This window comes from Neolamprologus multifasciatus, chromosome 14, assembly GCF_963576455.1.
Source record: "Neolamprologus multifasciatus chromosome 14, fNeoMul1.2, whole genome shotgun sequence".
Lineage (NCBI taxonomy): Eukaryota > Metazoa > Chordata > Actinopteri > Cichliformes > Cichlidae > Neolamprologus > Neolamprologus multifasciatus.
In genome coordinates, this window is record NC_140452.1 from 12,211,188 (window position 1) to 12,225,852 (window position 14,665).

The 14,665-nt window shown below is 39.7% G+C and overlaps 1 protein-coding gene across 6 annotated transcripts in view; it reads left to right on the forward strand.

Annotated features, from left to right (window-relative positions):
• The window catches only part of stard13b (StAR related lipid transfer domain containing 13b), a 70,608-nt gene extending 56,612 nt beyond the window's left edge, over positions 1–13,996 (forward strand). For all 6 annotated transcript variants that reach the window (XM_085131441.1, XM_085131440.1, XM_085131443.1 and 3 more), the window contains 13 exons: positions 4,540–4,611; positions 5,687–5,768; positions 8,067–8,130; positions 8,868–10,231; positions 10,329–10,499; positions 10,718–10,877; positions 10,966–11,164; positions 11,251–11,464; positions 11,897–12,011; positions 12,122–12,343; positions 12,439–12,656; positions 12,763–12,939; positions 13,081–13,996. In XM_085131441.1, coding sequence (XP_084987567.1) covers positions 4,540–4,611; positions 5,687–5,768; positions 8,067–8,130; positions 8,868–10,231; positions 10,329–10,499; positions 10,718–10,877; positions 10,966–11,164; positions 11,251–11,464; positions 11,897–12,011; positions 12,122–12,343; positions 12,439–12,656; positions 12,763–12,939; positions 13,081–13,198 — 3,176 coding nt within the window. In that variant the 3' untranslated portion in view covers positions 13,199–13,996. The remainder of the gene's footprint in view (positions 1–4,539; positions 4,612–5,686; positions 5,769–8,066; positions 8,131–8,867; positions 10,232–10,328; positions 10,500–10,717; positions 10,878–10,965; positions 11,165–11,250; positions 11,465–11,896; positions 12,012–12,121; positions 12,344–12,438; positions 12,657–12,762; positions 12,940–13,080) is intronic.
• The last annotated feature ends 669 nt before the right edge of the window (positions 13,997–14,665 follow it).

A 14,665-nucleotide genomic window follows, 5' to 3' on the forward strand; every position in this document is an offset into this window, starting at 1 on the left:
GTCACTCAATACGAGAGAAACAAAGTCTCTTGAATTTGACTAGTATTCTTTATTTCACTATCTTGGTAGTTTATCAGTGATTATGTGAATGTTATAAACTGAAAGGCAGTTGTGATGTTAAGCAGTGGCACCTCCTGTTTCGCTGTGGCATATTGTGCTGAGGATATTGGAGTCTGAGGGACATGTAGAGCTTTGTTAATTAAGACCTTCTTTTGAAATAGGAAGGCTTTATTCCCACGGCATTAGGTGAATTGCATGGGGCAGCACACTATTAATCCACCTTGTGAATTGCAAGCATTTCCTTGAATTCTTCTGTTCTCTTCTTTTGCGCTTCCTGTTTGCTCCCCTGTACACAATTATAAGCTGTGAGACAGAAGGAATGTAAGGCTATTTTCAGCATGAAACATCAGATGTTGTGGTTTTGTTGCAGACTAGGAGAAGGGCAGTGTGTTTCCCCTGGCTGTCTGTCTAGCCTTAGCTGACTCCTCACAGTGAGTGGGTGTCTGTATGCAATTAGCATCATAAAGGAGAAGAGAGGCCTCACCTCTAGGCTTCCCAGGATGACGACACCTCCTAGTGGAATCTTTTTTTTTTTCCATATTGCTGGTTCTGTTTGTCATTCTCCAGGTGTTCCTATAGACAGTCTCAGTACTCAGTTACAGTCTGAGTCATCTGGCTGATTCATTTTGTGGCACCGAAGTATGGAGGAGGCACATTTGTGTGGGCATACACAGATAGTAAATTTAACCGTTTGTTTGAGCGTTTTAAAGTTCTGCCATGCTCTTAGTGTCTTTGCTGTTAAATGATTTATTGAGGTAACTAAAGTGGAGGGACTCTGCCATTCTGTCTTTATACCCAGTCCTGGCCCCATTAGACCAGGAGAGGAAATGGCAGAAGTGTCACGGCGAGGCAGGCAGAGGGCAAGCGGAGTACATCTGGAATTCTACTCACATGATAGGAAATTATGGATGGATATGATATCCTTACGTAATCGCAGAGCCATGGAAAACCCTGATCATTTTAAAGTGGCTTTATCCGCATATTAAACCAATAGATTTTCCTCATAAATCATAATTATGGTGATTTAATCAGTATAATGTAAAATTAGGCTATTGATGTATTGTACAGTCAATCTGGCCCCAGTGTCCTTCTGGATTTGATTTATAAAAACATTTGCTTATTTGAGTCTTTCACCTTTAACTTTAAAAGATTTACATTGAACTCTAAGGTAAATTGAGTTGACTTGCTTTTTTAAAAGTGTCAAAATATATTTTATTTAATAAAAAAATCGTGTTCTTTATGCATTTATTTACTTGAAACTACACTCTCACCATATCAGACGACTTTGAGTGTATTTGTTTTGTTTCAGACATAGAGTTGAAACAGATTGACATATATTACTGTTACGATGATGTTAGCGCAGAGTCTTGTGAGCCGAGGGGCTCAGCATGATTCACTGCTGCTGATTGCTGACAGTTTATGTCATGGTTTTCCCAGAGTTCAGCTGCCTACGTTTTTTCCATTTCATTGACCCGCTGTAACAACATCTGGAGTCTGTAAAAACCATTCTTCCCTTTTGTTTGTTTAAGTTAAACTTTTCCCACATCACTTTTAACACTTCTTGGATGAAGTTTCGAGAAAAAAAACTGTAAAAGCTGACCTTATGTAATCTGGACAGAAAACTGACTGAGAGTAGAGAAAAATATTTTAGGAAATGATTGGAAATTCTTAATTTTTAATTATTGAAATACAAGATAGTCCAAGGATTCAGAGGCAATCTCCTCTGTTGGCTATAGCTTAGATGTTTGACAAAAATCTGCTGAGTAGGGTATAAAAGAGTTGTCGTGGGCAGAGCTGGATAGGAGGGTCGGGCAGTAGGAGCTGAAGGGGAAGAAGACGGGGGTGAATGTTCACAAGTCTGCCACAGAAAGGGGTGGGTTGAAGGAGAGATTTAGTGTTGGGACAGGCACATGGTAGTTGGGGGTAGACGGAAAGAGAAAGGGAAAGACGGAGCTGTAGATCTGAGTTCCAACTGGAAGCTGTGTTCAGACAGGGAGAGAGAGCAGGAATGTGGCTCAGCGTGGGAATGAAGATGCTCTGACATGCTGAGAGACACTCTTAAGATTTGATGGATATATGAACCACTCTGGCTGTATGATGAAAACATCCCGTGAGTACATGATAATTTGTTACTGGCAGGAAACTACAGTGGTAGTTGATTTGAAGTGTTTTGGAGAGTAGGCATATAGCATTTACTGCTACAGCTACACATGTTTCTTTTTCAGCTATTTATTAATAAGTGACATATATATATATATATATATATATATATATATATTATTCACAATAAGACTGAATGAATGAATTTGTTCTTTTTATTTTAGATTGTTTTACAAAAGAGTATGAAAGGAAGAAGATTATAAAGGCTCAGGACAAAACAAAATAAAAACCCGAAAGGTCTTTGCTCATGTTGTTGCCAATCAATATTTATCAAAAGTTTGGGATGAGACTGTGGGACTACCCACCTCATTCTGTATCTAAACTAGGTTTTCTTTGGGCATTTTGTCACGTCATATCCATGCAATGAATTACATAACAGCTGGGTTTTTTAAAAAATATATTTTGGGTAATGTTGCACAAAGAGAATGGTAAAGGAAGGACGCCCTCGGTCGCCACAGATGCTTTAGTTGTGCACAGCTTTTAACATTCAGAGCCATTGTGTCACAGCCCAACTGGGTTTCATCTCTTTGTGAAACTGTAATTTTATACTGTACACAGTTTTAAAGCTGTGGGTTGTGGAGGGAAAACACAAGTTCTCATTTTTGGCATCATGCCCATTCAGCCTTTTATCCACAAGAGATTTCCTTAGAGAGAGGATGAGAGGACAGAATGTCTCAGTATCGTGTTACAGAATGCCAAACAGAGAGGAATTCCCAGCTCATGTTACTTGCTCCCAGTGGTCCAACCTGTGGCTGTGGGACACAAGAGGACCTGGCAACACTCTCACTATGAGCTACAGTTGAATAATACAGGCCTGATATTATCCCCCTAAGAGGGAAGGCTAGCTGCTCAGAAAACCTTTAGCTCCTGCTGATACAGGTGGGAACAGAGCAGAGTGGCTCCTGGACGCCTACACATGTTGACTTAACTGCTGGTTAAGGGGGTAAACAGCCGACCCTTTCTATCATCCAAGGACAGAGGGAACTGTTAATATTTATTCAGTTGCATGACCAAAGTCACTTTTTATAGATTTCTGGATGGAAAACAAGTAAAGCAGCACAGGTGAGTTCAGGATTATATCTGGAAAAACATCCAATAGCTGTATATTCATTTAAACAATACAACTGCTGTAATTATGAAGTATAGTGTGATGAATGATGGTGTTTTATGTTTCAGTCGTATTGTGTCAGGCTCAGATAGGGCTTGGAAATAAGACTTCAGATGTAATGGGAGAATTGTTTGTCAGCCGCTGGCGCAGTTTATGCACGATTATTCTGGATGTAATATTTACTGTCTGTATTCTTCTTCAAATTGTGGAAAGGTTTTTGAACAATAACAACAAAAAACCCACCCTGAAACTGGTAAGAGCTGTTTAATAAATAGATTTAGGTAGATATAAAATCTGTGCTTCATATGTTTTATGTAAAATAATTTACCACAGAGTCAGTTAGGTTTCTAATGCTTAAAACCTGTGGAGTGACTCACCATGATGTAAGGCATTGTTTGGTTATGTGTTTTTTTGAAACTTTAAGAATCTTTGTTATAAATTAGTCTTTGGATCAGTTCGTTAATTATCATGAGACAAAAAGTAAAACCAAAAGCATTTTTCAGAACAACCAGAAGTTTAAAAACCTTAAGAAAAATGTTTTTTATAGGAAACTGCAATAAACAACAAATAATCTTCTTCAATGAGGACAAGTAGGCCTTTTTTAACATAAAAATGCTATAATAATAATTTTTAATACCTGCATTATTTCTCCTAACACATTCTTATAAATTCTGATGTTTATTGACTACAGTTTTACATTTCCTCTCCTAATGTAACGCAATCTATTTACTGTAGCACTGGTGTGTCAGACAGCATGTCTTGTGTAGGCGGTAAATGTCACCCAGCTCTATTAGCATTAATGGAAAGGCGCCAATGGTCTGTTTCCTCTCCTTGTCATCAGCGGCTCTACAGACGTCTCACTCAGCAGGTCACCGGGACCAGTTTATGATCATGACTGGAGGGATCAATTATCACAAACTCTACTCGTTTGCTTTGCTCGGACTCTATTAAAGAGGCATAGAGTGCTGATAAGGATCCTTTTACCCTATTTACATTTTGTCATTGTTTGTTTTATACATAATAGTATCTCTGGATTTACCCAGATCTGCTGTCTGTCCAATCTTAAGTCTGTTGTGCGTGTTGGAAAAAGGCGCAGGCTTGGTTTTGGTTTCACTTGAAAGCCCAGTTTCTTTGTCAAAATGAAAACTAACTCATGTAATGTGACTATATTTCACTTTTTATCTCAAACAACAAAATTTCTTGTATTTCAGAAATTGAGGCGAAAGAGGCGTGTGATTGGCTGCGGGCAGCAGGATTTCCCCAGTATGCTCAGCTCTTTGAAGGTAAAAAAACAAAAAAACTCCTCCACACATTCACACATAACCAAAGGGTCGAAATGTTGACATTAAAGGGAAGAGGTTAACAAAGTAGAACAGCAATAAAAGACTTCTGTAAGGAACTAAAAATGGCTTCTTTTAATTTTAGATCTGTTCCTAAATAGAACAGTGTTTTTGGTTGAACATGGACTTGCAAGCTGATGAGTGAATAATGGTACACAGTGTTATCTGGTCTGCCCCCAACACTGTACACAAAACCATGTATTCATGAGCTGCATAGTGCGCCTCATTTACACCACTATTCTCAGGAAGCCTTGGAGCTTGGACTGCAGTCAGATCCCTAGACACAGCAACACAAGTGGAAAATTCAGCTGCTTTTAAAGTCTAATCTTTTCCAAGCTACGATTACTACATAAACATGTCTTCTGTGCTTAAAGACTAAAGTCATGGGAAGAACTGGGTTTTATCAGAGCTTAAGGTAGCTATACTCCCTCAGATCTCTGCGCTGTGGCCAGACTTCTGATGTGCTGTGGTGCAATATATTTGTTTTCTGACAGTTTGTAGATAGTATGTGGACTTTGGCAATGAATACAGACAACGCTGTTTGAGTGAATAATAAGTTAACATAATTTTAGTATGATATTGGGATTGTGTATTAGAAATTATCCCAGTGCTTGAAGCTTTTGCCATTTTTTAAGTCCAGAATACAGTTTGACAGAATATTTGTCCAACTTTAAAATCAGACTGAGCAACCTCTGCTTTTTATAAGAATTCGACAACTTGACATGAATGCAGTGGAATGTTAGATTCATCCTCTTAAGTTATGTAAGAGGAAGCCCATACCCAGGGCAAGACGTAATGCTCACAAGCCTGAACGCTGTTATTTGAACAAATTCTGTCTCTGCTCATTAGCATCACATACAAAACAAGTTTAATGGTCTCCCAGCTTTCAATGTAGTTCTGGAAAGAATGTGTTTTCCCCATCTCTCTTTCCATTCATCATATCCAAGAACGCTGCTAAAATGTCAGGGAGGAATTTGAACACTGCTTCTTTCTCCAACTTTTATTCTTTTTATTCCAGATTCGCAGTTTCCCATTGACATTACTCCTGTGAAAAGAGATCATGATTTTTTGGACAAAGATCTTGTGGAACCTCTGTGCAGGTAATGCCATGTCCGATATTTATAGCTAATCTTTGAAATAAAGTTGCAAACACTGAAGTGGAGCTATGTTAAAGGCCCTGTGAAGTTTGGCATGGAAGCACAACTTCCATGGAATGATGTGAAAAGAGTTTAAAAAGCTAAAAGCTGCAGACACAAATCCTGTATTTATACAACTGTTATTACATAAACTCGTTGGTTATCCCCTTTGGGATCGTGTCAGGAAGGGCATTCTGCTTAAAACCCTGCCAAATCAAACATGAAGCTACCCACTGTGGGGACCCCTTGTGGCAAGCGATCAGCTGAAAGTAGCTTACTATGAAGTTTGTTTCCCACTTGTAGTTATGTTTATTATTTCATTTATTAAATCACTGCTTACAGACCTTCACCAGGTCGCACAGATATGGTGGTCCCCAAATGGACAAAATGAAAATTTTGGTTTAAAGTTGGTTTAAGCAACATGCTCTTTGGCTGCACTGGATAAAATACTTCTATATTAACCTGATGTCCTTTTTGTACTTTGTAAGTAATCTGAGAGATAAGAGAGTTTCCAGGCTTTAGAACACTTAGCTTGGGATTGGAGACTTGCTAGCATAAATTAGAACAACATCAGGTGGAAGGATATGGTTGTCCAATAGTGTGATTGACTCTTTAGAAGTCAGATCGGATCATTGACCTATTTTTAGCACTGCAAGAGGATATGGCTGTTTTTAATTTTTTTGGCCTTCTCCACATTTTATGCCTCTTGCAGCTTTATTAAATCCTTCACTTGCAAGAGCACTGATGAGATCTTCTGCTGTTCATCTAACCCAACTATGCATAAATACTGTATATGATTTCCTAGTTTGCCAGAGAATGACTAAAAACGTACACTAAGCCAACAACTGGTGGTTATACATAACGTTCTTGTAGGGTAAGACAACGCATATACTTTTTCAAGCCAAGATGCAAACAGCACTCAGGCTACCACTGTAACTATAGCAACCATCCCAAGAGGAAAGTAGAAGGAACGTGAGGGGTGCCTTGCACAGCTCAATATGCTGTGACTCTAAACAACCCTAAAGCAACTCATCTGAATTCCAAACTAGCCATAGGATAAATACAACACAATTGGAAACAGTTCCACCTCTAACGTGATTGTTGTCCACGACGTTCCTCCATCTCTATGGTAACATTAGGATGGCTTTATTATCGGTTTTGCCACCACAGGCATGTGTGCAAAAATAAACAGCAGTCTTCATCTTGTGATTGAACTGAAGCAGATAGTTATTTTATGTGTGTGAGTTCCTCTCTGATCCTTCACTAAGCAGCCTCCTTTTTATAGTAACCACATTCAAAGCTCTTCTGGCCTGCGGAATAAAGGGCCCCCAGCTTAGAGATCCCCCTCTTCAGTGCTCCACTATCTACAGTAACAATCATGGGAACGTCTTGTTTAACTAACCCCTTCTGTAACACTGGAGAATGGTTAGAGGCCTTTTACTGACACAGAACAATACTGTCAGTCGGTTAAAAAAAAGCCTGTTAGCAGTATGTGGAGCTGTTAAAGCTTGTAATTATCTTACCGCACATTTGTTTCTTTGTCTAAAGCCAACACTCAGTTTAGCGGGAGTGTGTTTTCTTATGTCGTCATTTTTTCCATCTGTAGCGGTTGGGTCATTTTCAGCTCTTAGTGCCATTGTACAGCGTACTGTAAATTCCAGTTGGCACACCCACAGACTCCTATAAACTGTAATCACTAAGGATACGCTCAAAGCCTTAGTTCGTGATGTTTATTAGAGATACTGAAAGCATTCACTGTTTCTTTTTATAAGACTACGTTAAGGAAATGTACATCAGTATTTATAAATAGATTATGATAAATGCAAAACCTACAGCTATATTGTCTATGCTTCATGTTAAGGACAGTCTTTCTAAATCACCATGCTAAGTTGAAGATCACATTTAAGACCTATATGTTAACACGTACAGGGGAAAATTTTGAATGAATTTGATTAGGCAAAGTTGAACTAAAGTTCACATTTGTCAGACTGCAACAGGCAGCCCTTCAAGCCACTATCACTTAGAGAACAGAACAACTGACAATTACCGGTGTTCATTAGGTTTAGGGTACTATTATATGGATAAATTCAGTTTCCCACTGGGTCTGGCTGTGCATCCAAAACAGACAATGATCAGATTAACACTTAAACAACAAACAGAAGTGGATCTTTTTCTAGTCTGCTCATCTGGTGTTGATTACTACTGCTGCTTTCTTTTGTTTGCTTGGAACAGCTTTTCATCCTAAGGCTGTTTTTCTTTCAGGCGACTCCACACTTTAAATAAGTGTGCCTCTATGAAACTTGACGTGAATCTTCCAAAGAAGAAAGTAAGTGTTAAAGTCTTTTTACTTTTACAGTTGTGACAAGTATAATATAACATTAAATGCATTTTGGATTTGGGGAAAAAAACAGCATCCTCCTTGAAGAGATATATTTTTAAAACACTTTATGACTCAATTGGTTATATATTTATTTTTGCCACAACAATAGCCTTTTGTGTGCGACTCTCCACATAGTCTGGATTGCTTTGAGCTGTTATTCTTGGTTTGTAGCTCTTAATAGAAAAAAAAATCTTTGAGTCTAATGCCACAGTAGTTATCAGTAATTTTTAAGATGTTGAAAAGAAATGTTAATACATGCTTCAGCACAAATAGAACCTAACTTTATCTTTATATACAACTATTATTACATTCACAGTTAATACTTCTTATTTGTTCACGCACTGGAATGTAGCCTTTTCTTGGCTGGTTGCATAATGGTATTAGTCCTTTGCAAACACATTTTCCTTTTATTGCCTGTAGCTATCCTTTGTGCTATAGATTTTGTGTGATAGTACACACGTTTTAGATTCCAGTGGAAAAAAGTTCACACACACACTACAAAGAGGTAAAATATGCAAATTATCCTTTGTGGAGTGTTTCTGCATCCATGGTCTTTTTGATTGTTATTGTTATTTCAGTGGATAGTTATTTACTACTGCAGTAACTTTCATGAGACCTAAATAGCAGCAGTTGCAGTTATATCTGCCAGAATAATTAGTGTAAAGTAATCTTTCTTTTCCCAGAGTGAAGACTCTGATGAAGACGATCTGTTTGCTATTAGTGACAAATGGACCTTTGAGTGGAGCAGCCGGCGTTGGTCCAGGTTACAGGACATTGACAGTCTGCTGGGAAATCACAGAGAGGGTGAGCTCTCCAGAGATGGTGTGCCTCTGAGAACTACCACCAGCAGCGAGAGTGTTCTGACAGACCTCAGTGAGCCAGAGGTCTCTTCTTTGCACAGCGAGAGCAGCGGAGGCAGCGGTCATCGGGGCCTCAGCACAGAGGACTCTGACTGTTCCAACCGCACCTGCTCAGACACTGCAGCAATGCCAGACTCGACTTCTCTCACAATGCCTCACATCCCCAAAGAATTTGCTCACTTCAATTCACCATCTGACAAGCACAGCAAAACAACCCACTCTCGTGCCAAGGAGTTACTAAAGCGTATGGATACACTGAGCTCCCGAGGTACTCTGGGAAAAGGCCATAAGACGCTGGTAATCAGCTCTCCTGTGCTGCAGCAGGAGGCCCAGGCCCTGAAGAAATTGAGGTGTGAAGACATAATAAATGGAGATGGTGGAGCTCTGGAACCACCACGCAATAAAACTCTGCCGTCCCACTCCAGTAGTGAGGGTAGCAGCCATTCTGGTGGCAGCACTGTTAGCACACCCAGCCTAAAAGAGCGTAAGCCTCACCGTGTTGACCATAAACGCAGCGGCATGTATTTGGAGGACATGGACATCTTCTCAGGATCCCAAATGAATAAAGTTGCAGAACAAAATCGTAGAAATGAATTTTGCTCTTATGAAAACCTCGTGGTCCACATTCCCAAAGACCACAAGCCAGGAACCTTCCCCAAAGCATTGTCCATAGAGAGCCTGTCCCCAACTGGTGGCGCCTCAATTAACTGGCACACTGGCAGCATGCACCTGGACTCCCCTTTAATTTCATGCAGAAAGGAAACACGGCCTGCCACCCAGTCCTCTTCCAGAGGTAGCCGCATCAGTGTGTACGATAATGTTCCTGGCTCGCATCTGTATGCCAGCACTGGAGACCTGATAGACCTGGAGAAAGAGGATCTGTTTCCACACCTGGATGATATCTTACTGCATGTCAATGGTCTACAACAGATAGTGGACCACTGGTCAAAAAATGTGTTACCTGGAGGCGAGGGGATAGTACAGATCGATGACGGGAAGGATGATACAGCAGGGCTTCAGTCCTCTAGTCAGATTACATTGGACTTTGAGGAAAATTCTGTCACGGAAAGCCAGATCGTGCCTAGTGATGGAGACAGAGACAAAGTATCACTTACAGAGACAGAGTCTACAAGGCTCAGGGAAAGGAGGGACTCCGGTGTAGGTGCATCACTCACAAGACCTAATAGGTAAGACTGAACTGATGGAACTAAGCAGTAAGAGTATGTTAAGATGAATAAAAGTTTACTCCATTTTCTTTGCTTTTTTCATCTCTTTTGGCATTAGGTTAAGATGGCCTAGCTTTCAGATATCTAATCGTCTAAGTCACTCAAGAGCATCCCTGCAGATCACAAACCAATCAGCAGGCCAGCTGAGTTTGTTACAAAAGTTTTCACTGTTGCGTTTGACTGCAATCATGGAGAAGTATTCCCTGACCAATAAACATGGCTGGACTTGGTAAGTCTAACATATTCTCCCAACTACTTATGTTTGATTCCTATTTTCAATTTGGATTTTATTACAGTTCTTTGAACTGATAATCACTCTCAGTCATCAGTATTCTTTATGTATGTATTTGTCCAAATCCTGATATACTGTATTGGCGTCCTTCATTGCCATCATCTTTCTTTAGTGTAAAGAGAATTTTTTTAAACATGTGCTAATGTCTCTCCTAGGTCTGTGCCAAAATTTATGAAGAGAATGAAGGTACCAGATTATAAGGATAAGAATGTGTTTGGAGTTCCTCTCATTGTGCATGTGCAGCGTTCAGGACAGCCCTTGCCCCTCGGCCTGCAGCAGGCCCTACGGTACTTGAGGAGTCAGTGTCTTGACCAGGTCAGTGACAGCATACGATACTCTCACACTGCACATGCCTTCCATTTTCATATATGAAGTTTATGTGATATAACTGTTTTGCTTCCAGGTGGGTCTTTTTCGTAAATCAGGCGTGAAGTCTCGAATCCAAGCTCTGAGGCAGATGAATGAAAGTTCTCCAGAAAATGTCAATTATGAGGATCAGTCTGCCTATGATGTGGCTGATATGGTGAAGCAATTCTTCAGGGATTTACCTGAGCCTCTACTCACCAGCAAGCTGGGAGAGACCTTCCTCCATATTTACCAGTGTAAGTAAAGATTGCATTTTTATCTGTTATCACTACCTCTGCAAAGCAGAAATGTTGTTTTTTAATCCTTCTATTCATCTGTGCAGATGTACCAAAGGACCAAAGATTGCAAGCTGTCCAGGCCGCCATCATGTTGATGTCTGATGAAAATCGAGAGGTACTGCAGACGCTGCTCTGTTTCCTTAGTGATGTCACTTCCTCTGTGGCGGAGAACCAGATGACACCAATGAATATTGCTGTGTGCCTGGCTCCGTCCCTCTTCCATCTCAACAAAATGAAGAAGGACAATCTATCACCAAGGTATTGTTTTCTTTTTTTCTTGTGTTACACTTAACTTGGTGTCTGTGGTTTTGGGTAACATTACCTGCCATTCTGTGTTTACAAAAATAATGAGGAAGACATGCATACATTAACTCCTGCATGATTATCTTCCCCACAGCTCCATAAAGATCGCTATAAAGTGGGTTACAGATTTTACTCATCCCTCAGGGGTGCAGTAGATAGCTCTCTTTCTGGGCCAGTTTTACCCCAGTTAAAGCTTAATGTTTTATGAGATCATGCTGTGTACAAACAAAGCAAAGCTCTCTAATTTAGCAAGTTGAAATTGTTGCTAAAGAGATCAAAGCGGTTTCCTGCAGAGCGGAAGAAGGGTTTATATACTGTTTCTTGTGGGGATGTTGACCTGAAGTCCTTGCTGGCCTAATAGGTTTTCTCTCCTCATATAATCTCCAGGGCCATGCATAAGAAGTATGCTACTGGCAGACCAGACCAGAAGGATCTCAATGAGAATTTAGCAGCGGCTCAGGGCCTCGCTCACATGATCATAGAGTGCAACCGCCTCTTTGAGGTACGAGAACCTGTGTTTATTATGCAGTAAGAATTTAAAGCCTTGATGCAGTATCTAGTCTTGTTTTTATTTGCTGTGAGCCTTACCTTATGCTTTTATGCACCCATTAGATCCCTCATGAGATGGTTACTCAGTCGCGTAATTCCTACGTGGAGGCTGATTTGCATGCACCAACAATTGACGAGCTGTGCAAGCAGTCGGAAGATGAGGATGGAACATACCAAACACTTTTGGAGGGGAGACTTCAGAACCTGCTCAAAGAGGCCCGGGAAAAATCCAAATACTGGGTGTCGTGCAGCAGCTCTGATAACACAGAGCTCTATTATAAGAAGGTTAGTTTTCTAACCTAAACTTAAACCACTATCTTTATTTCAAAGATAGCGGTACATGAAAACAATCCTTTTTGTGTCTTATGTGTGTGATTCAGGTGGGAGATGGCAACCCTTTGAGACGTTGGAAAGTGTCTGTCGAGGTGGAAGCACCGCCATCTGTGGTGTTGAACCGGGTGCTGCGAGAGCGCCACCTGTGGGATATGGACCTCCTTCAGTGGAAAGTGTGCGAGACACTGGACAGGCAAACAGAAGTGTTTCAGTATGTCCTGAGTCGCATGCCCCCTCATCCCAGCAGGGACTTTGTAGTTCTTAGGTGAGTGCTTAAGAAAACTCAGCGCACCATATGATCTCTTATTTTGGGAATAGCTCAAATTGTATTTCTTTAGATACCATAATCAGTCTCTTTCTGTGCATTCAAGGTCATGGAGGACAGACTTGCCCAAAGGTGCTTGCTCCCTGGTTTCTGTGTCTATAGAGCACGAAGACTGTCCTCCTTTAGGAGGGATAAGGGCTATAGTCCTGGAGTCTAACTACCTATTAGAGCCCTGTGGCTCAGGAAAGTCCAGACTAACTCACATCTGCAGAGTGGACATGAAGTAAGTCCTACAATGAGCTTTTACACAAGATTCTTTTAGAAAGTGCTATAAAGAAAAGTTGTTCTCTTATGGTTTGAGCTGCATTTCTAAATATTTTGTGATGTATGCTATAGTATATTGAATATAGTGATTTGATTTCAGGGGAAGGACTCCAGACTGGTACAACAAAGCCTTCGGCCACCTTTGTGCTGCAGAAGCTGCCCGAATCCGCAACTCCTTTCAGCCACTAATCACAGACGGCCCAGAGACCAAAATCTGAAATTCTTTGCTGCTTGTGTCTGCTCAGCCTTGAGATCAACATTGAGCCTTTGAGTCATTGCTAACAGCCACAAAAAGCAGAGACGGGGCTCCAGAATGAAAGCACAGTTTTTTGTTTGTTTGTCTGAATGCAAAATGCTCTGATAATAACTTATGGCTCCTCTGAAATTGCACAATTTTAAAAGAGGACATCTTATAGGTGGTGAGCATAATTCTTCATTGGGAAATTAATTATCCTGCCAATATCCTTGACATTTATGACTATTTTATTTACCTTCATGTTTCTAAAACTGTATGTTATAATAATTATCTTTAATAATATTATTGTATTATTGTTTCTACAATGTCTAGGACATTCGAGCTCTGAAATGCTTCTGGGAAGCATATTTTTGTTTGTTTCAGATTTAAAGCTATAATTATTATGATGTACACTCAAGTGTATATATGTGTGTCTGTGTGTGTGTGTGTGAATATACTGTAAATTAAACAGAATGTATATTTTGTATATATGTGTATATATATATATATATATACATATATATATATGAAGGGGTAATGAGCACATATGTTAATTTTCCATATATTAATTCATTTTTCTGTGTGAACCGTTCTGTCAAACACATGGTACAAAATTGTAAGCTGGTTTTACTTTGCTCCTTTATTGCCATTTTGAAATGGGTGTAACTGTAATAAACGTTGACCTTCAGTGGTTGTGAAGAAGGTGACTTAAGGTTTGACTTGATCATACCTGCTTTAGGGTACTGGATTGTGCAGTCAGGTCCAAGAATTTCTTCTTTTTTTTTTAAAATAAAACCATGAAAATGATGAAATGCTTTGTGTGCTGATTCCTAATTGTATTATGTGATTCTAAAAATAAGTAAAAATTTAAACAGTATTTTTGGGAGTATGTGAACTCGATTAATCCTCAAAAGAAACTAAGAACTTGTTACAGACGTTTAAGAGGTGTCAGAAATTCTCATTTAAAAATACTTAAATATTTTTAAATACAAAAGTTCATACACCTAGCAAGAAAACACACTTCACTCTGATTTGGAATGAGAGGGACCTCTGCTGGCTTTTTACAAAACTCATGTGACTCGAAATAGTGCACAGAGGATGACTTATCTGAAATTGATTGCTTTTATAATGCCACCTCAATAGTGGTTGAAAAAGCTAATAAAGACTGTTTTATTATTCTCTGGCTTTTTTCTTCCAAACTACATGGTAACTATATGGTAACTTGCAAATGTACTGTTTATAAGATTGGGGAAACCTGCAGTCAGCTGAGACTGAAGAAGTAACTTGGATGAGTGACGAAACGTTTCTCCCACTGAAACCGCAACATCCTGATGAACAGAATCAACTTTTGGAGATTTACTTAGTTGAATCATTGAGAATACATCAAGACATATATGGTAACTTGGGTTAAACTAGGAAAACTGTCAGTTTCTGCCACGAGATGGCTCCT